General features: G+C 42.2%; 1 protein-coding gene across 8 annotated transcripts in view; it reads right to left on the bottom strand.

The window, feature by feature from the left end:
- Positions 1-804: 804 nt before the first annotated feature.
- The window catches only part of TTC17 (tetratricopeptide repeat domain 17), a 70,125-nt gene continuing 43,080 nt past the window's right edge, over positions 805-27,849 (bottom strand). For 3 of the 8 annotated variants that reach the window (XM_036428379.2, XM_036428381.2, XM_036428386.1), the window contains 10 exons: positions 23,508-23,678; positions 19,328-19,587; positions 18,731-18,884; positions 15,116-15,236; positions 13,218-13,377; positions 11,781-11,864; positions 5,465-5,584; positions 3,484-3,627; positions 1,808-1,964; positions 805-1,772 (listed from right to left, as the gene is read on the bottom strand). In XM_036428379.2, the coding sequence (XP_036284272.1) occupies positions 1,833-1,964; positions 3,484-3,627; positions 5,465-5,584; positions 11,781-11,864; positions 13,218-13,377; positions 15,116-15,236; positions 18,731-18,884; positions 19,328-19,587; positions 23,508-23,678 (1,346 nt within the window). In that variant the 3' untranslated portion in view covers positions 805-1,772; positions 1,808-1,832. The other 5 variants (XM_036428380.2, XM_045578114.1, XM_036428382.2 and 2 more) reach the window with 5 other exon arrangements.

Raw genomic sequence — 27,849 nt, 5'->3', positions numbered from 1 at the left:
TCTTTTAGGGGATGATGTTGTCGTGGCTACGTGACTATGCATTTGTCAAAATTCACAGAACTGCACACCGAAGATTGAATTTCATTGTATGCAAATTAAAAAAACAAACCCAAAACAACTGTTGAGCGTTTCAGGAACCTGAGCACCAAACTGTGAATAAGTGGGGTAGAAAGGAATATACACACATTAATTTATAAATATCTTGCTAGTGATTCAAGTCTCACTTTGTTCTGCAACCAATGAGCTTATTCTCAGAATACAGTGGACAAAACTGTGTGGGATTGATTGGACTCTAGTTGCATGAAGGACAGAGAGTTCACAGGCATGTCTGACTGCGCATCTCTTCTAGGCACTCACATGGTCTGTGCTCCAGTGTCTGAGGTGATTGATGTCTGATCATGTTCTTGGGACGTCTGCACAAGTTCCGTCTCCCGTGGAGTCCTGTCCCAATGGGCTGCTCAATTTCATTCTGTGAAACTCTCACCAAGTCTCCGTGAAGCTTACTTGATAAACTTGAGGACCAGCTCTCCCAGGAGGGGATGTGACTGGCTTACATTGCTCCTCCCTTCCTGGGAAGGTCCACACACACCCAACTCTGAACACCTGCTCATCCCACATCCTTCCTGGCCAAAGGTTCATGCTAATACGTTCATGGACCATAAAGGCTAGTGAAGATGTTTCTCCCCTCCCCGGGCTGTGGAAAGAAAAAGGCAGCCTAGGACTCCAGCTCAGATGCAGTGACAGGCGGGCTTCCCAGCTGTCCCAGGTAGCCCGCTCTGAAGAAAAACCACACGACACACCTGCTTTGATCATAGACGACTTTTATTTTTGTTCTCAGTATGTGCCCTTGAAGATTCCCAAATGTCTGGAGTTTCTGATTCCCCTGGGACCAGAGGTGACAGCATTGTACTGAAACACTGGACCCTGGCTCAGCTCTCCCCTGAGGAGCTAAGTTTGAAGGCCTTGGGGAGAAGGAGCTGCCACTCACACCTTATTCCAAGATGGGTTACACAGCGAACAGAGAATTAGTAAAACACAGACCCAGTCTGTAGAGGGCTTCAAATATACATATTCTATATATATAGACCTGGGATATAAGATTTCCACTTATTGGTTCCCTTGTGATTTGTAATCAACGTACACATGATAAAGATGTTGTACACCACTGGTTTCCCCTCCTCAGCCCCCCTCCCTCCCCAACATAAATAACATACAATGGTCAGGTGATTCTAAGGGTTTTCGCTGTTGTGAATAATTTGTTTTAAAAATAATTTCCCCCCTGCCTCCCCTGCAGGCTACCTCCGAGTTTGTCACATAGCAGCACGGAACGGAATGGGCGAGACTGGGCAGCAGGGAGATCTGGCGGAGAGCGAAGGGCGCTGCTTCTCACCCAGTGGAGCTGGCTGGGCTTCTGCAGCCGAGGCTGTGAGGCTGGGACGGGAAGCGGAGAGCGTAGTGTGCGGTTCGTCCCCCGCCCAGAGGGGGAGGCTGGCTGGACCACTGCGGAGAGCCCTGAAGGCCTCGAGGCTTTGGAGACAGCACGGCTCCAGAAACGCCTTGGCTCAGTATTTACACACCGTCTTTCAGCTGCATTTTCCTTTCGGAAATCTGTTTCTGAGGTTGGCTGGGGGAAGGAGCTTAAAAACAAAACAAAACCATTCCCACATACATAAAAGTCCTGTTATAAGTCTTACTCGGTTATTTTCACACGTCATTAAAAGTAGATAGACAATGATTGGTTTCTTTTCTTATTCTTTTTTTAGGAGCATGAGAGAGAGAGAGAGAGAGAGAGGGGGGGGGAGAGAGAGAGAGAGAGAGGAAAGAAGGGTGCCCTACGGGGAACGTCGTCCCTTCTTCAGCATTAAGTGACACTGAATGGTCTGGATTCGGTTCTTGGCCGGGACAAACTCGGGCTGCAGCTTCAGAGTTGACTCGTACCACACCAGTGCCTTTTCAAACTCCTCCTGCAAAAGGAAAAGGGACAAATGTGAGAGGTACTAGCGCCAGACAAAATATATACTGGGAACCCCTCAAAATACACCTCTGTGCTAGTGACAAGCTGCCGCACTTTCTCAATGGACCTAAGTGCTGAGAAACCAGGTTTGAGAGGAAACAACTGCCTCCACCCCCACCTGCAACATCACAAAGAGAACCATGCGGCGCCAGGAAGCAGAGGGCATGTCGCTTCACACAGGACTGCTAAGGCGGGAGTAGCTGGGGCGGTAAGAGTAGGAACTAGCATCCTGAGTACCTGTGTGTGCCAGGCACTGTGCTAGGTGCTTTATCAAGTTCCTCCATTCAATCCCCATGGAAACCTCTAGAAACATGCCCGACAAATGCTCATTTCTCATCTGCCTGAATACTCTACTGCAGCAGGAAAGATGGAAGTAACATCAGATACATACCTCAATTAAGACTTAGAAACAATTTTTATTCTCCCTAACATCTAAAAACATGGGCCTGGTTTAGAAATGATCACTGCCACCAAAGGTGTTTATCTTTTATGCAGACTAATCCTCCCAAAAACCAGCCCACACCAGCTGGTTAAATGACTCCTTCTAGGCAGATAAGAGGAAGAATGCCTCTTCAGAGCAGAAAATGCCACACTTGCTGGGGATGAAAGTAGATTCTTCAGTTTCAAGCAGCAGAGGGCAATCGCACATTGACCAATACCCCCCAGGCCAAACTACACTTCCTGCCCTTGAAGTTGAGGATGACCCCTGAAGCAGCCTGCAGCTGCTCCTTCTGTGACCCTTTCCTCGGCGCGCCCTGGAACAGCCCCACGGTGGGACTCCGGGTTTTAGAGGGAAGCGGACGACATGATTCTCATGTTAAATTCAGCTCTGTAGCTTCTGCGACCCGCCAGAACTTCCAAGTTCTCAAATGGGTCCTTGTTTCTGACCAGAATGAGCGTTCTGGATGGGGGGGGGGTTTGCTTTTTTTCTCTGTCAATGGTATCCCATGAAGCTAGAGGCACTTCATCATCTACTGAACATTTGGTGAGCATCTACTGTGTGCCAAACACTAAGTGCTGGGAACAGGGAGATGAAGAGCAGTGTTTTTCCTAAGGAGCGCCTAGTCTGGGGAAGACAAATACTTAAACAGAAATTCTAAAGCACAGTGAAAAGACAGCAAGAGAAAAATGCACAGGGCACCGTGGGCACAGTGCTAGGTCTGAGGCCCAACGACCATGTGGAGTGTGAGTGAGGTTTTCCGGAACAGGTGGTGTCTCCAGAAAACTTAGGTGAATCGGACTCTGTTGTCATTGTTACTTGAGACTATGTAGATGAATTCCATTTACTATTTTAAAAAACTCACAAACCCCTTATCTATAAAATATACCTTTGGTGGAGCTAGCTACCAATTTTGGACACAAACCTTCCAGGAAACTGGAGGACAGACAGTCACATGAGATCTGAAAGCAAAACAGAGCCCCGAGAGACGGTGGCAGAGCAGGTGTGCCTGCCCACACGCCAGCCTCACCATCGCCACGTAGACGTTGCCCAGGGTGAAGTGGTTCACAGCGAAGTGTGGCGCGATCTCTACCGCCATGGTGGCCACGATGACAGCGTCATTCCAGAGCTTGGCATTGTGCAGGATGTTGGCCAGGCTGATCAGGGGGACGTCCTGGGAGAGGAAGGAGAAGGGAGAGAAGGGAAGAACAGTGAGCTTTCGTTCTTGGTGTTTGTGGTCATAAACAATGCAGCCGGCTTTCCTGGTAACTCGTTGAGCTAGTCTGCTGGTGGCTACTGGTCTGTGACAGGGAAGGAGCTGGCACCAGACTATAAACCAATGCATTACTTCTCTCACTGAGAAAGTCCTGCCTCAAAAAACAAACAAACAAACAAACACCACAAAGAGCCCTGACTGAGTAGCTCAGTTGGTTAGGGCCTTGTCCGGATACTCCAAGGTTGCAGGTTTGATCCCCGGTCATGGTACATACAAAAAGCAACCAATGAATACACAAATGGGTGGAACAACAAATCAATGTTTCTCTCTCTATTTTCCACTCTCTCTAAAATCAACAAAACACACACACACACACAAGCAAAACAAAGCTGAAGAAACGCTCTGCTGAGGGGAGCTGTTGTCTTACATTCTGGTGCAATCTCCTCACCTCACTTCAAACCAGCATTAAACAATTAATGGGCTGACACCTGTCACAGGCCACACCGTGGGTCACGTTGTCATCGAGCAAAAGTACTTCCTGCAAAGACCACCACACCTCTGAAGCAGGGGCTGGCAAACTCTGGCAAACGGGCCATATCCAGCTGCTGCCAGTTTTAGTACATTTTATTGGAACACAAGCACCCCATCCCTTTACTTACTTCTGTGGCTGTTTTATGTTACTGTACAGAACTGAGCAGTTGCAGCAGAAGCTGTTGAGCTCGCCACACTAACATTTCTTACTATCTGGCCCTCTGCAGTAGAAGCTCTCTGATCCCTTTCCCTATTGCCTGGCAGTAAAGAGCACGAGTGATGGGTTGAACAACGGCAACATTATCATCATCACAAATATTTATTCCCTTTAAATGTGTTACCTGAGCAACTATCTATATCATATTGTACTGGGCTCTATAGGAGATTCAGAAGAAATGGGTTGGGGGTGGGAGAAGGAGCCATTTTAGACCTAAGTGGACACCCATAAGAGTGTGTAACGATAAATGAGGTCACAGAGGCTTAATAACGTGCCTCGATCACAAAGCTAGTGAGAGGCAGAGCTGCATTTAGAACTCGGCAATGCCTGGGGAAAGAGCCTGGGGCCCTCCCCTTTCCCTGTGCTGCCCTGTAAACACAGACATCAGCGTGTCTTTAGGGAGAATGAGATCTGGAGGTTAATGCAGACCTCAGCACGTGTGGGTACAATGTGCTGTTAAAAACACTGAGCATTTTCAGTCATCACAGCAATAATGGGCTTTTTGAAAAGACTGAGGTTATAGGGGGTTAGCCGTGTGTGTGTGTGTGTGTGTGTGTGTGTGTGTGTGTGTGTGTGGTGAAGTTGAACGAGGAACAGGAATTGGCTGATGTGCATGAAGAAATTGAAATTTTCTTGTTTCGATGTCTGGAAGCAAGCTTACTTCAGAAGTATAGTAACACAATACAGCAGGCCCCAGGCCCAGGAGGTAGCTAATTCCAGGACGACCTCTAAGGTGGTGGCCCGGCCAGGCCAGTGGGCCTGCCATATGCTGGGTGGCTCTGATACGGTGGAAGGGGTATTCAATGATGCCATCTCTGACAGTGACCTTGAAGTGCTTCCGCTATGCCCCAACTTGCTGAGGCGGAGAAGGCATGAGGATGCGTTTACTCACAAGCCTGCAGCCTGGCATCAGGGCGGCCACAGGCTCTTCTGCCCTATCCCAGCCTCTGCCATCGTCCTGGCTGAGCCAGCTGAGACCTAAGCATACTCCACTGGGCGATGGAAAGGACCCAGGGGCAGAGAGTCAGACCTGGGAGGCCCACGCACCTTCATCTGGTGTGGAGCATAGTGGAGGGCCTGGCGCAGGCAGTCGATGGCCTTCTTCCCTTGGCCTTTCACTCTCCAGTAGAGGGCTGCCATGCTGGAGAGGACCCAGGACGTCTGGTTCTACGGAGGAATGGACAGTAAAGCCAATGTCTCTTAAACACCGTGTTCATTTACCACCAAGATTAGGAACAGTAACACGAGTTAATAACCACTTAACTGAGTGTTTACTATTGTAAGTGCTGGTACCCCGCTACGCACCTTATCTCCATCCTCTCATTAATCCTAGGAACAATCTTATGAGCTTGATTCTACTATTTCAGCCTTTTTATAGATGAGAAACTATGACTCATAGAGAGGTCGAGTATCTTTTCCAAATCTACTCAATTACTGAACAGCAGAGCTGTATTTCAGGTCCATGTTCTTCATCTACAATGACTTAATTTTTGGAACAGGTAACTCATTCACATGTTTCAAAAACTGGAAATTATACAGTTATATACAGTCAAAAGCCTTCCTTCCATCCTTGTCTCTACAGTGTATCAATAAACACTATTTTTAGTTTCTTATGTAACCTTCTAGAATTTTCTGTTATACCTGCAGCTATGAATACAGACTTATACCCTGCTCTTTTTTAATATAACTTATTCCTTATATACCTACACTTAGATTTTTTTCACTAAACAATACAACTTGGAGATCTTTCTCCATCAGAGTACAGGAAACCTCCTCCTTGTTATCAACTGCATAGTATTTCATTGTATGGAGGCACCATTATTTATTAAAATAGATCCTTATTAGTGGATATTCCTCTCTCCCATTGTTAGTTACAAATAATGCTGCACAGATAACCAGTCTAGGGGCAATTCTGCATTTGTGCGGGTGCACTTGGAGGATACATTTCCAGGTGTCAAGGGGATTCACACTTGTCATTTTGATAGAAATCACAGTGTCTGTCCTCCATAGGATCGTACAAATTAGTCTCCCACCAGAAATACGTGCGTGTCCTGCTTCCTTATAGCCTCTCCGCCAAGTGTGTTATTAAACTCTTATACCTTTGGTGGGGTGAAAAATGCGGTTTGAATCTGTATTTCTTATGATTGAGCTGATCGTTTCATGTTTGACATTCTTTTGTATTTTTATGTATCTATTCTTATATTTTGTTAAAATTTTCTGTGAGGCTTTCATCTTATCCATTTGAGAGAGCTCTTCACGTATTCGCAAGATTGGTCCATGGCCGGTGACATGAATTACAGACGCACTCCCTCAGTTTTCGCAGCCCACCTGAACTTGTGGTGCTTATGTGACGTCGGTTTTCATTTCTACACAGTTCAGTGTATTTACCTCTGATGACAGCTGGATTTTCAGTGGTGGTTAGAAAGGTCTTGCTTATTTCAAGGTGATCAATACGTCTTTGCAGAACTTTTATAGTTTTATTTTTCATAAAATTTTGATCCACTTGAAATTTAACTTGGCATAAGTAATATGGCTCCAGCTTACTTTTTCCAGATGGCTATTAAATTGTCCTAATAAAATTTAATGGATAATTCATCTCTCCCCCCACTGAGATTCTGCCTTTACCAAAGACAAAATTCTAGTACTTAATTTAGGTCTAATTTTGGATTTTCCTATCTATTTAACTTGCCCTTTTTGATGGATGGTCTCTACCTCCCAGCAATTACAGATGAAGCAATCAGAAAGCTAACCATGCTTCCTAGCTTATTTTGTTCTCCCAGTCTAATATTTTGGTAATTTTATCGTTGTTCATTGTCAGGGCACATTGCCCTTCTATTTTGTCCTGTCACCCTATTGCCTACTTTTGTTTCTATATTAGTTCTGCAATTAAATATATTAATTGATCACTGACATAAACTTTTATCTGGTTCCCCCAATCATCTCTGGTTGGCTAAGTTGGTCTTCTAGTAGTTTCCTCCAGAAGAATGCACAGGAATAATATTCTCTTGAGATTGTTATGGACTGATATGTGTTCTTCCAAAATTCATATTTGAAGTCTCAACCTCTAGTGCTAGTACCTCAGAATGTAACTTGTATTTGGAGACAAGAACTTTGAAGATGTGGTTACAGTAAAGAGGCCATTTGTATGGGGCTCTCCTCCAGGCTGACTGTGTCTGTGAAGGAGTTACGGAAGAGAAAGAGACATCCCAAGGTCAGTGTAAAAAGGCATGAGCATGTGAAGAGGCGGCAAGAGGACTGCCATTTGCAAGCCAAGGAGAGAGGACTCAGAGGAAACCAACCCTCCTGGCACCTGGATCTTGGTCTTGTAGCCTCCAGAAACGTGAGATAAAAAATTGTTGTTTAAGCCACCCAGTCAGTGGTAGTTTATTATGGCAGCCCTAGGACACTAGCACAATCGTATATGTTCAAAACTTTCTGTCTGCAGCCTTCACACTTGAGGGCCAGCTGGCTGGATATAAAATCGTGGCTCATTCTTTCTTTCCTTGAATATCATGTTGGCATTGCTCCATTTCCTCTTGGCATGGATGGCTGCTGCAGAGAAATCTGAAGCCAGCCTATTTTATTCCTCCTTCTTAGTGACTTCATACATTGACTGGCTTCCCTAAAGGATTCTTTTTTAAAGAAATACAATTGGCTCGGCAGGCATGGCTCAGTGGTTGAGCATTGACCTGTGAACCAGGAGGTCATGGTTCAATGCCTGGTCAGGGCACAGGTTCAGGTTGCAGGCTCAATCCCCTGTAGGGGACATGCAGGAGTCAGTCCATCAATGATACTCTCTCATCAATGATGTTTCTATTTCTCTCTCCCTCTCCCTTCCTCTCTGAAATCAATAAAAATATACTTTAAAAATATATTACAAATACAATCATCTTTCGTCAATGCTAATATTATACTTGACACATACAAAATAACATTTACATAATTATATATAATAAATATGTAACTGTATAAAACGTGTACTTATGCTTTGAAGCACAAAATAATGAATATCCTAGAAACTGCCACCCTATCGAAGAATAAACTTGCGCCTACCGACATATTCTTACACTATTCCAGCCTCTGGCCTCTTCTCCAGAGGCACACACCATCCTAAATGTTACTCTATATCAAGCATGTCAAGCTCAAAGGCTAACCCGGGCCAAATAAACAAGCTTTAAAAAAGGCCACAAAAAGACAAAAGCTTCAATTTTCATAGAAACGTAGATTTATTTTTATATACCTGCTGAATACAAAGGGCTGAAATAAATGAGTAATCGTTAACATAAAAATAGAACATTTTAATAAAAATTAATATTTTTTCTTGACCATTAACTTACCAGACACTGAATAACTGCACAAATAAGCATAATGAAAATCTATTTTTCTTGTTCTCTGAAAGCAAAATATTTCCTGTTGTGCACACCAAACAAGTCAGTACAAGACAAATGACGTGGCAATCGGCTACTAAAATATTCGCTGCTAATATTAGTGGAGAGTAATGGCGCGCCTGCGCGTAAGGAGCATAAGGCAAACGAATGCAACATGATTATAATAATCAGTCATTAGTTGTAGTTCGTTCTTAACAATTATGTATAAGAGGATATTGTAAAAATTAAGTTACGAAATTTTTATTAAAATGTTTCTTACATACCGTTATATTGGCTGGGCCGCAAAAATATTCGTTGTGGGCCGCATGTGAGAGTTTGCCATGCTCGCTCTATACCACCACTAATATTTCCCATTACCACTCTTTCATTGTAGCCCTACAATTCTAGTCATGCTTCTTGCTTCAAGGTTTATTTTTTTTCTAACAAGAGTGTAGCTCTCCCAGCTTTCTTTTTTCATTGTTTGCATGGTATATTATTTTCCATCTTTGTACTCTCAACACTCTGTACCCTAACATCTTAAAGTGTTTCTCTTATAAGCAGCGTACAGATTTTTTTAAAAAATCTATTCCATACTAAATGCTTAAATTATATAATCCTTTTGTATTTAACTACCAGTATACTTGGCTCTGTATTTGTGTTCTATTTTCAAGCCTTTCTTTGAATTAAATGTTTTACATTGTTCCATTATCCTTCAATTAAATTATATTTTGAAACCATTTTTTAATAGTTAGACAGCCGCTTGAAACATGCATTCTAACTTATGACAGTCCAATGCAAAGGATTACTTTTACTACGTGGCTGATACTAATTAAATCTTAGGACTTTAAATTCCATTCACTCCCCTCCCATCATGTTACTGTTCCGGTGAATTTTAGTATGTATAAAACTGAAGCTCCTCAGGGTACTGCAGGCCTTATTTTGTGTAGTTCTGTCATTTATATTTTCCTCTCCGAAGCTCTTTATTCCCCCTTGCTTGTTCGAAGAACTCCCTTTAATTCTTATTTCAGGGCAGGCCTACCGGTGTTGAAGTCTGAATTCCTATTTGTTTGAACACATCTTTATTGCACCTTCATACTTGAAGGATGTCTGTGCTGGTAGAGAATTTTAGGCTTGTTTTCTTCTCCTACCTTTAGCGGTGTGGACTGGCTTCGGGTTGCCATCATTTCTGGTGCGAAGCTGTCAGCCTCGTGGCTCCTGTGAGGGGAACTGTGGTAGAGTGAGGGCGGGCCTCACATGCTCTGTCACTGCGAGCAGGCGGAGGACACTTCCCTGCCGTGGATCTGAGAGGCCCTGGCACTTGCTTGGGCAGTGGTGCCGCTCCAGGCCCCTGCATGGGCTGGGAGGCTGGATGCTCCTGCTTTCGTCCTCGTAGAGCCCTGAGGTGAGGCCTCGTGTAAACAGGTGCAGCCAGGGCGCTGAGAGACTACGTGGAGGGAGTGCTTTCCCAGCTGAGCCTGGCTATTCCGGCCGCTCTGGCTGAGGCACCATGCATGTGGGGAAAGCCTGCTTCGGTGGCAGCCCCACAGGAGGTTCCACATGTCTGCAGCCGCATGAATGATGCCAAGGGAGTCCAGAAGAAATGCCCAGCTGAGCTCCACTCAGACTGCAGAATAACTGAGCAAATAACCGTTCTGCTTTAGCCAGTAAATTTCGGGTGTTTTTTTTTAGGCAGAAGCAGCTAACTGAACTAGTATTTTGGATCAAGAATGGAGTGTGGCCATGACAAAGTTAAAACGTGTGGCATCTGTTTGAGAATGGCTGTAGACATCTGCTGAAGGCGCGGCCGTGAGACTCTTGCAGGAGCTGGGAGAGCTCGGGGAACTGGCTGCTGGAGGCTGGAAGGAGGCACTGCTGTTTATTGGCAAAACACAGTGAGGCTGCATCTCTCAATTCAGAAAAAGTACCTAACGCAGTGCGGGCCTGGCGGGGAGGACTTGCAGGGTTAGAAAATGAAACTTTATCAACTGCCAGAAACAGTCCCTACTCTGGAAGTAGGGGGAGTGATGACATATGTCCAGATGGATTTCAGAATGACACGGAACAGTGATTGCTACATGCTTTCAGCTTCCTCTCTTAAATTGGTGTGATTATACTATTCCTATTGTATAGCAAAGTCAGGCTGGAAGTTGATCCTCTTAATCACTGTATTCTTCAATATATATAGTAATAAAGTAGAGAGATATGGGACCATAAAGTAATTAATTTTAATGTAAAAAGCTGTGTTCTCTACATCAGCGATTTTCAACCTTTTTCATCTCATAGCACACACAAACTAATTACTAAGATTCTGCAGCATACCAAAAATATACTTTTTGCTGATCAGACCAAAAATAGGTATACTTTTGATTCATTTACAGCAGATGGCTATTGTTGAGTGTTGGTTTTTGGTTTGTTTTTTTTAAATAGTCTAAGGGAAAAGTGGTTAGTGCCCTGACTAAACACTCAGCTGTTGCACGTTTCATAAATTCTAGCAGCACAGCAGTTGACAATCGCTGCTCTACACACATCTCACACAGAGGCGGCAGAGGAGCAGTGTGGGAGACTCATTCTATTTTCTGTAGGCTGTATGAAAATGCGGTTTTCCAAATATCTTATTTCACAATTTCAAGAGCAATGGGTATTTAAAGGTGTGTTTCCCACCCACAACTACTATTCTTCACCTGAAACGCCTGGCTTGTTTCATGCCGAGATTGCGGGGTTCCCCGGACCACCAGCTCTCACTCCCATGCTGGAGAAAACCAATGAGGTAGTTTTCTTCACAGACGGTAAGTGAAGCAGCAGAAAAATACTAACCAAGTGGTGAGAACAGTAACAGGAAAATGACTGAAACGTTCTGTGTGGGGCTACTGCACGTCGTCCCTTTAGTTACCAAGTGCCAAGTAACTACCAGAGGAGGTTACCAGCACCAAGTGACAAATACTCTGGAGACATCAGAGGGTGGCAATAATTCCCAGCTTCTCTACAGGGTGACTTACCTTTTCCAACACTTTGGCAATTCGGGTGCCAATTTGCTCAAGGGACTGCTGTGGATACTGGTCTTTGCCGAGATTTTGTAATACCTGGCACAGGGAGGAAGACGGGAGATGAGAGGAGTGAAAGTGAGGCAGCGTCTAGACAACGCTTCTGCCGCTGAGTAGGGCACTCTCCCACAAACGCAAGCTCTTTCCCTAGGGCACAATCTGTGGTCCTGTTGGTAAGGCATTTTATGGAGATGCGTTCAAGGCCATTATATCTCATCCCTTCAGTCCTCTCCGAGTTAACAAAAATTATAGACACGTAAAGCACATTCGTTCTAGCAATGTTAGAAAACAGAATAAAGAAAATATTGATAGAAGCCGTTTGTAATCCTGTCACCCAAACATACCCACTGTTAATATCTTCACATATATCTTTCCGATTTTTCTGTGTATTCACATATTTCTCTCACAGAATATGGGATCCCACTGCATACTGTCACCATTTTCACGTAATAAATTTCTTTGTGTGACTAAATATATTCCTATACATCTTTCTTAATGATTCCACTTTTTACTATCACACATCTATACCAACATTTATGTAACAAATTCTCTATTGTTGGACATTTGTGGTACGTTTTCCCATTTCTTCTTGGTATATTCTGGGTCTGCCCTCCTTTCTTTCCTTTTTTAGAATGCCAACAGGAGAATCAACTGCCCCAATATTTCTCGTGGGAGCCTCTGTCTGACAGCAAGCAGAATGCTACCTACCCCGAGCAGTGAGTTAGAATGAAGACTGCCTGGTCATAGAAAGAAAGCATAAGCTTAGTCCTGGGGCCTGAAATAATCAGGCTGAACCTAAAGCCACCAAAATGACAGCCAATGAAAAAAAGGCGCCGAAACTGGTTTGGCTCAGTGGATAGAGTGTCGGCTTGGGGACTGAAGGGTCCCGGGTTCGATTCCGGTCAAGGGCATGTACCTTGGTTGCGGGCATATCCCCAGTAGGGGGTGTGCAAGAGGCAGCTGATTGATGACTCTCATCGATGTTTCTAACTCTCTATCCCCCTCTCTTCCTCTCTGTACAAAATCAATAAAAAATATATTTAAAAAGAAAAGAAAAAAAAGGCAAAAAAAACATGGCCTGCCTTAGCTGGTTTGGCTCAGTGGACAGAGCTTTGGCCTGCGGACTGAAAGGTCCTGGGTTCGATTCCAGTCAAGGGCACATGCCCGGGTTACAGCTCCATCCCCAGTGGGAGGTGTGCAGGAGATAGCCCATAATAATTCTCATCATTGGTGTTTCTAGTTCCCTCTCCCTCTCCCTTCCTCTCTGAAATCAATAAAAATTATTTAAAAACAATAAAAAAACATCGCCTGGCAATAGTGCTTTCTGCTCTTAGTTGAGCCAAGACTGGGGGATAAGAACCACAGACAAGCTGAGTGAAACGAAGCACTCACCTCCGTGAGCTGGCTCTCGCCTGTGTAGTGCAGGCTGGCTCGGTTGGAAACCCCGTGCAAGTGGTCCAGGGTGTGCATGCTGGTAGGGAGATTGCCGTTGCAAAGCGGCTCCATTGCTGGCTGCTGGATCGGAGTGGCAAAATCTATGTGTTCCGTGATGCTGAAAATGGAGATGGCCACATTAGCCAAGAAACATTTGACTGGGTGGGAGAAAGTGTGTTACTAATCAGCTGGTCATGACTTCAATATGTTATCAAGATTGCCTGGAACCACAGACTCTCAGATTGGAAGAGATCTCTGAAGTTATTTAGTCTGTTCTCTCATGACACCAGGGTGAGGACTCCGTGCCTGGCAGTAACTGCCTGTTGGATGAATGACTCAGGATCCATCCCAGATCAGAGGAGCAGTGCTGGGATCTGAGTCCTGTGCTCAAGGAGTTCCCGGCCCCCGTAGCGGCTCCTTCCTCTGCAGCATGGAGCCGGATTTGCTCACTCCTGCTGGCCACCTTCTCTCACTGGGGAGGTTTTAAGCCAGATGGGCTTTCTTCTAGGATGTCTTTTTCCAGGGTATAGAAAATGGTAAAGAGCCACAAGTTGTTCCTCTTTTATTTTCCCTTTTGACACAAACATACTCCTCCCCACAGAAGTTTAGATAGTAAATTTTATTTATAGCTATTTAATTCCAGGGCTATCAGAATTAGCAAAACATACCCAGTCCCCCCGTTATGGTGCTCATAGTCTTGTGAGTGACTTAACTGTTGAAGATGCGCTAAGTTATAAAAGACAAAAACATGGTACAATGCCAGTGCCACACCATAGGAGGATACCTATTTCCTCTCCATGATGGAGGAGGGAGATAGTGAAGAGTTCGTTCCCCGAGGAAGGATGATTTAAGCGAGACCGGAAGGATGAGTATGCATTAACCTGGCAGGGAGAAGGTGGTAAGGACAGAGCAAAGGAAGACACGCCATATGAAGGCCCTGATGGGAGAGAGGACAGAGTTGGGGACGGAGAGATGCACAGGAGCAGACTGACAGTGCAGACCACTGGAAAGAGCAGTACAAAGTAGAGCATTTGAAGAACTGACTTATAATTGCGGAAGAATTCTGAGTACTGTGGGGAGAGTGGATTGAATAGAGCCAAGAGGAAATAAAGCAAGAGGATCAGCAGGAGACACCGAAAGAATGTAAGTGGAGATGATGGTGATCTGATTTAAGGAGGCAGCAATGGAGGTGGAGAAAAGCAGATGGTTTTGCAAAAAAACTCATCAGGTAGAAATGATAAGAAGTGGTAACTGACTGGATCTGAGGGGTAAGGTGGAAGGTGGTTAAGGATGACTCCCAAACTTTTGGCCTAAGCACTGCTAGAGGCACTTAGTAGGAATAAAAAATAGAAAACAAACTGCTAGAAGTTCTGGGAGTTGATCAGTCTGAATAGGGTGATTATAAAGGCTGAGTGGTAAATCTTGGGAAACTCCAACACTTGAACAAGTGCCTGAGAAGGAAAAAGAAGTTCTCACAGAGGCAGCCACATGTTTTGGAAGGTGTTTTCCAGATTTGCTCCAACTCCTTTTTCAAGTGCATAATGTCAGTGAGACTATAGGTTTCATGCTTCTAAGAGGGACCCAATCTTCAATCCGAAGTAAATCTGGTAAGTTACAGAAGTGTGGGTAAAGGCACCGAGAATGGGGCACAATGACTGTTTAGTGCATTGGCTGCGCCCATCTGTGGGCTGTGGTCAGCAATGGTCATCCTCTGAACCACCAACTCTTCCTGCCTGGCAAAGGCACCACCTCTGCTCACAGCTGCTGACAAAGGAGGGCATCAGGATGTCGCTGAGGCCCAGGGCGGTCACCGGTACATGAATGCCAGGGAAAAGGGAGAGGTTTAAGATACTCACTCAATGTTTTTTGAAGAAACTGCAAGCCAGGTACTCACGATGGCAGTCAGCTCTACCCAGCGGAGTTTGACGCACTCGTCTGGGCTGGGCCACCCCAGACTCTGGTAGTCACGCTTTTTTTCTGGGAAAGAAGCATGTCGTTAATGACACAGTTGCAAAGGAACAGAATCCAGTGTCTCATGCCTGGGTGATTACTTCATCCAGACTGGCGTTTTAAAGGTGCTTGTCATTCTTCTAGTTTTCAGAATTTCTACCATATAGAGAGCTAATTAAAAACTTGTCATTCACAGCAACGGGAATAAAGATCCCTCTGAGCAAAGCCTTCTTCTCCAAGAGAGAGAATAAATGATCCTTCACTGGATTCCAGACTAGTCAACATGAGATAAGGGTTAAGATGTTCTTCGATGTTAACATTCTTACCAAACTTAATTTTCAACCCTCTGCACTTTGATTTTATTTTATTTTTTAAATTTTTTATTGATTTTTTACAGAGAGGAAGGAAGAGAGATAGAGAGCTAGAAACATCAATGAGAGAGAAACATCGATCAGCTGCCTCCTGCACACCCCTCACTGGGGATGTGCCCGCAACAAGGTACATGCCCTTGACCGGAATTGAACCCGGGACCTTTCAGTCCACAGGCCGACACTCTATCCACTGAACCAAACTGGTTTTGGCTGCACTTTGATTTTAAAGAGAACTCTAACTCAGTCAGGAGAATCACACCTCTAAAGCAGGTTTCTCTAACTGGGCCTGTAAGCACCGTAGGCTGGATAATGCTTTGTTGTGGGGACTGTCCTGTGCATTGGAGGAGACTTAGCAGCATCCCTGGCCTCTACCCACTTGATGTGACCAAAATAAAAATAAAAATGTCTCTGGATATTGCCAAATGTCCCCTGGCGGTGGGGAGAGGGGGCCGGTAAGAGGGGGTGCAAAATCAGTCCTGGTAGAGAAAAGCAGCAGGGTGGGGAATAATGATGATAATGAGAGGCAACTTATTTCCAGAGCACTTACTGTGTGTTCAGGTCCTGTGCTAAGTGCTTTACATTCATAACTTCATGATGCAGGTACTGTTTTTAAGGAATTTATATTGATTTTAGACAGAGAGAGAGGGAAGGAGAGAGAGAGAGAGAGAGAAAAAGCAAAACACTGATTTTTTTGTTCCACTTATTCATCCATTCATTGGTTGACCAGGGATTAAACCCGCAACCTTGGTGTACCAGGACCATGCTCTAATCCAGTGGTCGCCAACCGTTGGACCGCGGACCACTGGTGGTCCATGAGATCCGAAAGGTTGGTGAGCACTGCTCTAACCAACTGAGCTACCTGTCCAGAACCATGAGGCAGGTTTTAAACCTCATTTCTCAGGTGAGAAAATGGAGGCACAGAATATCAAGTGACTTTCCCAAGGCCACCTGGCTAATAGGTGGCAGAGAGGGCTGCAGATCCAGGTCTGTTGACTAGTATGCAGGCCCCCAATCAGCATGCTATTTAAAGCTACATAACACTTTTAGAGCTCTGTTTACTGATATCCTTCCCCAATAGTACCTTTTGGGTGCAGGCCCTTTACTGAAATGAAGTTGCCAAGAAAAAAGCAGAACTAAGTCTTGTCTGGGAAGGGTTCTTCTAAAGGAATTATAATCGAATGGTCAGGAAGAAGAACTGTGGTTCTGTACAGCTCTTTTTATACTGTAGGAATTTATCCATAACAGAAAATCATTTGATGTATAGGCAGGGTTTTGGATTTAGATTTTAATAAAATAGAAAAAAGTTTGGAAGAGTTTCAAATGAACTGTTTAAATTAATAACTTAAAGACTTAAACCATACATTTCACAATTAAGCTTATTTTTCTTTTATATTTAAGAAATTCACTTGAAAAATATTTGCTGAGCATGTATTCTAAGGGACTGAGAATTGTGTGAAGATACTAAGGAAACAGAGAGAAATAAAAGAGCCTGACCTTGAGCTCCCAGTCTAATGAGGAAGGTAAACATGAGCAAATCATTAGGACACCAAAGGGTACTTGCTGGAATGATGGCGCAGAACAACTGGAGAGAGGAGAGAGCAAACTAATTCTCTCTGAAAGTGCCAAAGAAGAGATGGCATCTGCGTTTGAAGTTTAAGGATGAGTGATATTTTAGCACCTCTGAGGTGGCATGAGGGCATTCCAGGCGGAGGGAACAGTATATGCAAAGGCAAGGAGGTAAAAAAACTAGAGCATGGGTAGTTCAAAGAATGGTGCTGAAGGGTAGAGAGAGGCTGGGTTCTGAAGGGTCTTGTACACTACACTGGAAGTTTGGACTCTGTCCTGCAGGCAATGGGGAGGCTTTGGGCCCACATTTCTCCACCTTGTTCACATGATATTATAAGAGGTTCTATTAAATGCTTTACTAAATCGAGTTCCACTATGTCTACTGTCTATTGAACTTCCCTGGTCTTCCAGTCTAGGATCCCTCACCAAAAAAAAAAAAAAAAAGAATGCAATTAGTTATGTATCAGTTGTTATGCATCTTAGTGATTTCTACTTTATCCCCGTGAACTCACAAACCACCTGTTTCATAATTTGCTTAGGCCTGGCCGGGTGTGGCTCAGTGGTTAAGCCATGGACCCCAGGAACCAGGAGGTCATTGGTTCAATTCCCAGTTGGGGCACATGCCCGGATTGCGGGCTTAATCCCCAGGAGGGCCGTGCAGGAGGTTGCCAATCAATGATTCTCTTTCATCATTGATGTTTCTGTATCTCCTCCCTTCTTCTCTGAAATCAATAAAAAATATATTAAAAATATAATTTGCTTAGACCTTTGTCAGAATTCATCACGAAGCTTATAACTTGGAATGGAAGGAATCCATATTTATTTGAAAATTGGGATATAGTCTTCTCTTGTCTCTTCCATGCTTTAGATAGGGGTGGGGATATTTTTTCTGCCAAGGGCCATTGGATGTTTATAACAAAATTAGCAACTTAAAAATTAGCCTGCTATATTTAGCCAAACATTTAATAACCCACTCCTAATGCCTTGGCAGAGCTAGACCAAATGATTTTGCAAGTCGTATATGGCCTGTGAGCCAGACATCCCCCACCCTTGGCATTTTTCCTGGGGAGTAGTGCTAAAGCATTTATCTTATACTTAAAGAGATACATGACACACAAAAATGTTACTGAGTAGTAAATATGTACTGAGCCTTATGTGCCTGGTTCATTTCAAGCACTTTACATGTATGAACTTATAATCCTCACAACCAACCTATAAGACAGACACAATTATTATTCCCATTTTATGGATAAGGGAAATGAGGCATAAGGAACTAAATGGCAAAACTGGTGTTTGAGCCCAGGGAGTCAGTCTTAAACCCACATTTTAAAATATTAACCTAGACTTTCAAGTTAAGAATCAATAGGATATTTAAGCTCAAGATAATAACAATAAACACCAAATAGCCAATGGTAAAAAAGTGAAGTAAATTGTCAAAATAAACTTTTTATATCAATGACTGGTTTCTTGCTCACTTAGCCCAGTTATCTTCTTGTCTACTTTAAGTCATAAACATATCCTTTGTGAGAACCGAGACAGTAAAATCTGAAGGAAGAAATTGGCACATAAAACATTCAAATTTACCTTGTGGCCCAGGAGATGCCACCTTCGGGCCAGTGATCTCCAGGTTTGCTTGGGAGCGATGTGCATTTTCTGCTTGATTGGGTTCTGTCTTTTTCCCAGGAGGCTTTTTATGGTCCCCTTTGGGTTTCTTCACACGTTTGACCTGGAATGTGATCTGGGAAATGGAAACAGGTTAGGGACAAGTGAGACCGATGATTAAATCTGTGGATACTGGCTTTAAGAAAAACCAGTCCTGTGCCTTCAGTTTATTTCTTTAAGGTCTAAATAAAAAATGTTTAGTGAATAAATATAGTAACCTATCCTTGAAGAATGTACAGAAGAAACTGAAAATTAAGATGTCTGAACTGGATAGTTCCATATATAAAGGGTTTGAGTGTGGCCTCACTCCCAACATTTCCTCTCCTTCCAAGAAGAGCTGGCAATACGTAAGTTACATGACATACTTCCTGCACCACAATTCCAACGTGAAGGCTGACTGGAGTGTGGAGCAAAGTAGTGCCATATATCCAAGAGAAACATCATACTTTGAAAACTAGGAGCTCCCCTCCCCCAAAGATTATGCTACAACTTGGTAAGAATTGAGTTGGCAACTCTTACCCATTCTGTTGCTTCATCATCTTCACTTCGGCAGTCTCCATAGCAAGAGCTTTTGGCCACTCCATCCTGGGGCCCTTTCTTTAGTACCCGTATCCCCTGTAGGTCCAGACGCCGCCCTTTCATCTCTAGTGCTCCCCCAAAGCCATCCAGAGGCCAGGCCTGTTGAAATTCATCCACCAAAGCCAAGATCTCTTCTGACATTTTGGTTTCATCTGCATTCTCTATCTCCTCAGAACCATTGCTTTCTTCGACTACTGTACCTGGAATTCAAGTGCCAGCATGTTATTAAAAATTACATATATTGACTCAAGTGATTGAGTGGCTCCAACTTTGCTTTTTGAGAAAAATTTTGGCTTTGGTTAGAGGCACCTGTCTAGCCCACTTTCATAAAAATACTATTCGGCATCTTCAAAATTCATAATAAAATATTATCTTTATCATGTAGCATTTGTCAAGAGCCTGGCTGAGAACAATGGTGACAGCAAGATGGCAGGCAGTCACAATTTATATCCCTAGTGAGCAGGAGGATGCCTATTTTATATATGTATTTTTTTCCAAAACCCCAATAGATATAAGGCACACATGGCAAAGATAGTTTATTATATTATTTAATGTGGGGTTCTTCAGGCTTTATTCAAATAGTATGTTGAAATGGTGAAATGAAGCCACTATGAGCACACCAGTGAGGCTTATAATGAGTTCACGGTTTTTCACTTGGATGAATTCTATCTCAGTGCCAGAAAAACTTATAGTTGAGTTTGCGCCACGTTAGGTAACCTGTTAGAATCACAGGGACTAGGGGCTATGATGGAGAGAGGCATATGATGCCCTGATTTCAAAAAGAAAGAAAAAAAAAAGGGAGGGGGGTAACGGGGAAGTAAACAGAAAGAGAAAAAGGAAGAGAAAAAGAAGTCCAGTACAATCTTGCCATGTCTGAGACTACCTGGAGATTCATGGTTAATTCAGCCTGGGCACCTCCATTTAAGAGATTTTCAGAGCACAGCACATTCAGAGAAAAGTGAAAGAACTCGGTGCAAGTACTCAAAACAAAGACACACATATAAAGTTATAACATACACATGTCTAGATACTTAGACTCATCTTTATTCTGAGATTGTCTTTGTACCTTTTTGACAAAAAAAATATTCTTTGCATTAATTATATAATGGTGATGACAGATTCTACTTTTCTTTAAAAATGACCTTACCAATTGAAAAACAGAGTTCTAATCCATCAAACCCCTACTTCTGAGAACCATGTGCAGAAGGACAGTTTATGAAATCAGAAGGCCTAAGAATAATTTTAATTATGCTACCTACTGAATATCTTAGGCAAGGTATCTAAGCTCACTGGGTCTCAATTTTCTCCTCTATCAGATGGGCTTAGTAATAAAATCCATAAAGTTAATACATAATTCAGAATACTTTATAAATTATAAGTACTACAAAAAGGTAGTAATTATCGTAATAGTTTATGGCTACTAGAAAGTGTACTAACTTTTTTTCCCATTTGTCTACATTTTGGGAGTACCTTCTTCTGAAATTCCTCTAAACAATGACAAGTCCAAGGAGACTACAGTTGTACCAGTTGGCATGTGCAGACCAGTGGGCTTCCTAAGATGTGGTCATCAGAGACAGAAACACTCCATTTTTTAATACAAATAGTGTCTTATAATAAAAGCCAAGCATAGACATTAAGTAATTTTTGTATTATATTTTTGGAGGAAATTTTTAAAAGTACAAATAGTAAAACTAGTAAAAGTCATCATCATATTATAGATTATGAAAAGGAATCCACACCAGGAGACAGTTTGCACAATGCTGAAGGGAGCTGGGGAACACCTAAGCTCAGCCAGGGCAACTGTACTCTATCCTCAGTAGGGTGATGAACAGAATAAAGAACGTAAGCACCAGGTTATAATCTGTCTTACGCAATGGTGCATTCAGAAATCAGGGAGACAAAGAGCAAGATTTTGGTTTTATTTTGAGTTGTCCTAGGAACAAAGACTCTAATTTGGTAGTCAAGAATATTCTGATCAGTGGTGAGTTGTACTGCATTTCTATAAACTGGATAAAACGCCCCTGAACTTGACTCAGTTTCATTTGTGTTAACTGTAAATTTATTAAGCAACCTCCTGATGTCCATTTGGTTGTGTGGGTGTCTGATGCCAGAAAGAGACAGAAGTCTGTCAGGCACAGGAGAGGAGTCGCTTCCTTGTAAATGAATAAATGACCATCTGTTTTGAGAGTCAATCTTTTTTGAGTTAGTAAATGGGAGGGAGTTTTCTTAAAGCCCAACAGTTTCTGGCAGAACTGAGGAAACTAATTTTCTAAACCTGCAAATGTGAAGGTCACAACTTCTCCTTATGGGGTCTAGACTGCTTCTCTTAGACATCATTTTTTATATACAATATTACTTGGGAACAAGATTGTGTAATTGGCAAATATGTTAATCTGACCTATATAGGAAGGCAAGTGCCATGTTTTATTACTTTAATGAATATTTATTGTACGCAGGCATACAAAGTTATAAAAGACATGGCGTATAAGAAGCTTATAGTCTGATGGGAGATAAGTGACTAATATTGTATGACATGTGGGTTGACAGAAAGTGAAAAAAGGCAGCAACTAAATGCTTGGAGTCCTTGGTGAATGCTTCACAGAGGTGACATTGGAGCTGGATCTTGGAGCCGCTTAGGAGTTGTCCATGAAAAGCAAAGAGTACACAGGGACCTTTCCCAGCCTGTGCAAGGACATGGAGGCTCAAAACAGCACTGCATGTGGGGGGAATGGTGAGAGATTTGCACTTCTGCCATGTGCAGTACTAGTGGGTGGTTCAGTTACAGACGAAACCTAGGCAAATCATCACATATCCCATTCTAAGATATTTGGACTCTCCCTATCAATAATAGAGTTATTGAAAAATTTAAATGTAGTCAACTTACCTGATCAGATCTGATTTTAGAAAAAACTCTGGATACACAAGAAATTGGTGACAGGGGTTGCTTCTGCTTTTTAAATATTGTACCATTACATGTACTTTCATTCTCATTCTCATTCTCTCTCTCTCTCTCTCATTCTTATTGCTCCCCTTCTTCCTTCCCTCCATCCTTCCCTTTCTCTCTTCCTCTCTAACTCCTTACATAGACTGAAGTAAGAGACTAGATAACAAGGAACCAACCTAAGAGGTCACTCTAACAGCCCAGGCAGAAATGAAGAAAGTCTGACTTTAGGCAGGGGAGAAGGAATAAATGAAGATTTTGGCAGGGGAGAAGGAACAGATGAAGAGAAGAGTCAAGTGGTCTTAGGAGCTAACTGAGTATAGTGGTGACTGGGTGAGATGCGTTGCCATTAACAGAAAGTAGGAATACAGAAATTAGAAGTCATTCAGGAAATAGGGTGAAAATGAGGACAAGTTCAAGTTTGGATATGTTAAGTTTGAAGTGTGTGGAACATCCAGATAAAGAGAACTAAAAAAGGAGAAATGAGATCTAGAGTTTCAGAGAATATCTTAGCTGAAAATATAGATGGAATCATTGGTATATTCAAAGGTATGTGAAACACCATAAGATAACACATAGAGGAATAAGAAAAGAAGACCAAAGTTAAGATCCTGGATAACTTAACAAATAAGGGGAAAAGTGAAGAAGTGAAGGAAATTGAAAAAGATGTCTGAAGACAGGAAGAGAACCAACAGCAAATGATGTCCCAGAAGCCAAGAGGAGAGAAGAGAAAGTTAAGAAGTGGGGACTTGTGCATAGTTCCAAAAGCAATAAATGTTGGTTAAATAGGATGAGTATTGAAAACAAATCAGTAATTTCGCCAGTTATGGAACTGACTCAAAATATGGTCACAGAATGGGATTTTAGGTGGGGGGCCTGACAGGTATGCCATTATTCCAAATCTTTACATTTTATTGGGTTAGTGTCAATACAACTTATCTTGCTTTTTTTCAATGACTTACTCAATAGACTAATGACATTAAGAAGACTGGTATATAAACATATCAAATTTGTTCTAGCAAGAGATAGTGAGGCAGAGAAAAAAGAAAGAAATGTGAAGAACATTTTTACATTTTACAAAGTAAGGAAAGAAGGAAACAAACTCTTGAGTAGAGAAAAGCCTTAGAGCCTGAGAGTTGATTTTACCCCAGAAGCACAGCTCAGGTCAAATCAACTTACTTTCAAGTCTAAGCACATCTGAGTCCCTCCCTGAATTCTCAACAGAGAGTACGGGGTCCTCCTCTGTGCCTGTCTCAGAGGGCTCTTCTTCAGCAGCATCCAGTGACTGGGCGTTGTCAAAGTATTTCTGTTTGTCATGGTTGTTGTCCGGGGTTTTCTCATGACAATGACCTCAATGACAAGAGACAGATACAGCACATTAGAAACATCGCTCTTCTGTGGCCCATGGCTCAAGGTCCCTAAGCATCAAGAGCAAAAAGGCGACAGTGTCAGTGTTTCTCCAGCAGAACATACAAAATCAATGATCTGGAGGGCCCAAAGCCAGATCACTTCCGTGACTCGAGATTCAGCACTGAAGTTCAAGATTTACCTGTTAGGTAGGCTATAGTAAGAACCAAGTATTTGAGAAGGGGGGAGCGGTTTGTAGCAACAAAGATCATGCCCCAAGGTCTCATTCCATACATAATGAATGACTGTTAAAAGATTTCCTTGAAAGTCAAAAACATCATTAAAAAGTTTGCCTTCTACCTAAATAAATCTGGAGATAGTTTAATTATAGCAGAGAAATGTGGTATTTTTGTCTCATAACTTAAAATGAAAGGCATATAGAAAGATAAAGGATTATAAATGAAAAAAAACAAAGACTTAAAGGAGGATGGTGGTAGCAAAGTCCACCTTTAAGACTGCAATATCACAAAGGGGACTTTTTCTTTTGGAAAACAAGTTCTGGTCACAGACACCAAGATTGACCGAAGCATAAAATTTCCGATCTTGCATGAAGTCGCAGCACTTAGATACTTTGATATGTCTGGTGAGCCTGACCTCTTACATTTTTTGCCAGGGAGTTGAGTCCGTTAGGGACTGTATGTTAATATGGATAAAGAGCTGCTGTCCAGTCCCATCTGATGGTCTTCTCTGGTAGAGGAAGTTGTGTCTGATGAGACAACGATCTGGTTAGCTGACCAGGTCTTCTCTTCCTTGTTTATATTCCATGCGCACATGGGCTGTAGATGCATGTTTAGTGGAAGCCTGTAACTTTCCTATTTCTCTTTGGGTAAGAGTGTATAAGTAATTTATCTCCTTTACCAGACATTTAAAATGTTCTAAAAGCTTATTTTCAGAGAATGTTGTCTCAAAGAGATATATATTCCAATCAGGCTCTTTCTACAGGAGGGGGAATACAAGAAGTCTCTTTTTGGCTTTGATGACTCCCTTATGGACTCCACAATTTAGGAAAACACTTGCCATGCCATTTCCCTTATTGTGCCAGGGAAACATGATGGGCTCAAAACCTTGCCCAACTCACTGAGTTTAGAGTAAGGGGAGTCCCTTTCCATTTCTGCACCATCACACAGTAAGTGGTAGCTCTGGGATTTGAATCAGTTCTATCACATATCTGAGGCTACCATATTCAACAAGGCTACATCGAAACAGGATTCTGTTTCAAGAGAGCTTTAACTCTCAAGAAACTTACAAGCAATCTGGGGAGACAGTATATACAAGATAGCCAGCAATGAAGAGGTAGTATACCTGCCAAATAAGTCCTTCAGAGAATAAGCTTTGAGTAGTTAGATCTTGCATTCTGAATAATAGGAAAGACTTAAAAAGAGGAATCTACAAGAAAGGAAGCTAATATTTGACGAATGCTTCCTTTGCCTTTTTCTTCTACGTCCTTCTCAAAAACACCTTGTGAAATATTAACTTTCATTTTATAGATAAGGAAAACCGATTCTCAGTGAAATTAAGTAACTTAACAGTAAATGGCAGGTCTGGGATTTGAATCAGTTCTTACTATAAAGTCTCAGGGGTTTCCACTAGTCAACATTTCTACAGTAGCAGAAAATGTAGAGAAGGCCTTATAGGCAGGGAGAAATGATTCGCTGAGCAAAGCAACAGGAATAGGAATTCTGATTTGTGTTTGGGATACGAGAGGGAAGGTACCAGGGTGTGGGTTTATATGTGCCCGTGGAGGGCTAATAGAAAAGCCATGAGCAATAGCTGGTTTCTTACTGCAGATTCTCCTGTGAGAGTACTGAGGTTGCTGAATTGCCTCCACTTCTGACTTCGCCATTGAGTGTGGGCAGGTAAGTAAGTATGGGGAAACTACAGATAAGAGTATTAAAATAAAACAGAGCAATGATAACTCTGCATACTCAATTGCATAAAGTCTACTATGAAGAACATCATACTTCTCAGAGACAATTCTTCTTTTTAAAGGATGTCTAGAGAAGCACATTTAATCAATTTTTATTTATTGATTTTAGAGAAGGGAGTAGAGAGGAACATTGATTTGTTGTTCCACTTATTTAAGCATTCATTGATTGATGCTTGTATGTGCCCTGACTGGAGACTGAACTTACAACCTTGGTATATCATGATGACATTCTTGGCCAGGGCAAGAGACAATTCTTAATTGGGATGTAAATAAGCATGACTATTAAAAGCAGAGAGGAAATAATGATGGCAATGATGCTGATAATTTAAAACATATGTTATTTCCAGCAAACATTCCTGCCTTCAGCTTTGGTGAATTAGCTTCTAAAACTTTTTCACCTTGACACAGGTAGAGTAAAGCTTAACACTACAAAAGCAAAGGACAAACCTTAAATACTGGAACCCATTGAAATTTCCAGCTGTTTTCTGCAGCTGACTGCCTCCTCCAACCTTTGAGTCTCTTATTTTTCTCTCCTACCCTCTTCTCGTTATAAAAATTTAATTGGTCTCATCTTTTTAAATGTCTGGAATATTTAAAATGCTTCATAAGCAACTTATAAGGACACCATCCTAAAGCAAACCGTGTGCATTCTAAGGATGTCTCATCCTCCAACTCAGGAAATTGGGGCCAAAACCTCTGAGAGAGAGGGCAGAGAAGGGGACCAGGGAGAACTGGGTGAGTAAAAAGTAGAGTAAGAAGTTTATGTTCCGATATTTCTTGGAAGTAGGCAGAATCAAACTGATCAAGTAAAAACTATATTCTTGTAAGATGAGAACTGTTAATATTGATTTTCTTAGGGTGACAGTTAAAAAGGCTAAATTAGCATTCTGATTATGATTTACATAACTATCTTGGCTAATAATAGCCAAATTGTCTAATTTAAAACAACCCCTTCCAGTTGTCTGAGCAAGAACTGAAGCACCCCAGGAAGAATGAGTTTCCATTCCTTGGACTACAGTATAGGTCTATTCCAGCTCAAAGGGGAACTAAAAAAAGTTGCTTAAATGGAAAAATATCACTTGTCTCCCCACAGAGGTGGAGATTATGTTCTCATTAAAGAAACACAAGAAAATATTGGAGAAGGAAAAATGGAAAGATACCTACCTATGAAGTAGCAAGTCATCTTCCTTGCATATGACTTATTTTTTGCTGATGCAAAAATGAAGGGAGCCTATGGCTTAGACTAACCTTGAGAGATATGATTTTTTAAAAGAATTTAAATGAAATGCTTTAGATAACAAGGTCCCAGGTGAAAATGGGAACACTCTTCTGTGCTTAATGCTCTGTACTTGCTTGCAAAGCATTTAGCATCTAATTCAAATCCTGGCAGTTTGGTTTCTCTCAGAAGTAAGAGACTGCAAGGCAATACCAACTAAGCATAAACTCCAAGGAGGATATTTCTGATTCTGGAACTGCTATGAGATCTTAAGACATATTAACATCTTTTTCTGTGCTTAGAATACCATATGCATAAATTGGGTTACTAACATTAACGTATCCTAAAAGGGTGTTCTGGGAAATAACTAAATGTTTAATATACTTGTCAAAGTATAAGTCTCCTAAGAGATAAAGGCACAATTTATCCCATGGATACAGGTTTTCAGAGTAAACTAACTTCTCAGAAATTCCTGTCATTTCTAAGGTTAAGAAAATCTCCTATCTTCTCATATGAATTCTGTTTACAAAGGTCCAAGAAGAATATTTATTTTCTGACTAGAGTTGGGTAACCACTTGTTTAAAACAGCATTCTTACCTTCTGAATCTCAAGGTGGTAAGAGATTCTGGTTGGGAATCTTAGGATCCTTGAGGATTACTTATACTAAAGAAATGCCACAAATAAATTGAGAGGCATGAGAAACGTTATGAGCCATGTTAACTAGTCAGCCAAGTAAAGCCAATGCCAGGATCATGTAGGTCTTTCAGTAGTAGAGCACAGGGGGTGAGAGCATAGATGGGAGCCAGACTAATAAGTGAGTTCAAATCCCTTTTAACCTCTTGTGAATCAGTTTTCTCATCTGTAAATTTAATTTATTAATAGTATCCACTTCATTGGGTTGTTGAGATTAAAGGAGACCATTGCCTGGCACATGGCAGGATGCAAAGGAATGAGAACTTATCCCAACATAA

This window comes from Pipistrellus kuhlii, unplaced genomic scaffold, assembly GCF_014108245.1.
Source record: "Pipistrellus kuhlii isolate mPipKuh1 unplaced genomic scaffold, mPipKuh1.p scaffold_m20_p_9, whole genome shotgun sequence".
In the NCBI taxonomy this organism is placed as follows: Eukaryota; Metazoa; Chordata; class Mammalia; order Chiroptera; family Vespertilionidae; genus Pipistrellus; species Pipistrellus kuhlii.
This window is presented reverse-complemented; position numbering and strand designations above follow the sequence as displayed.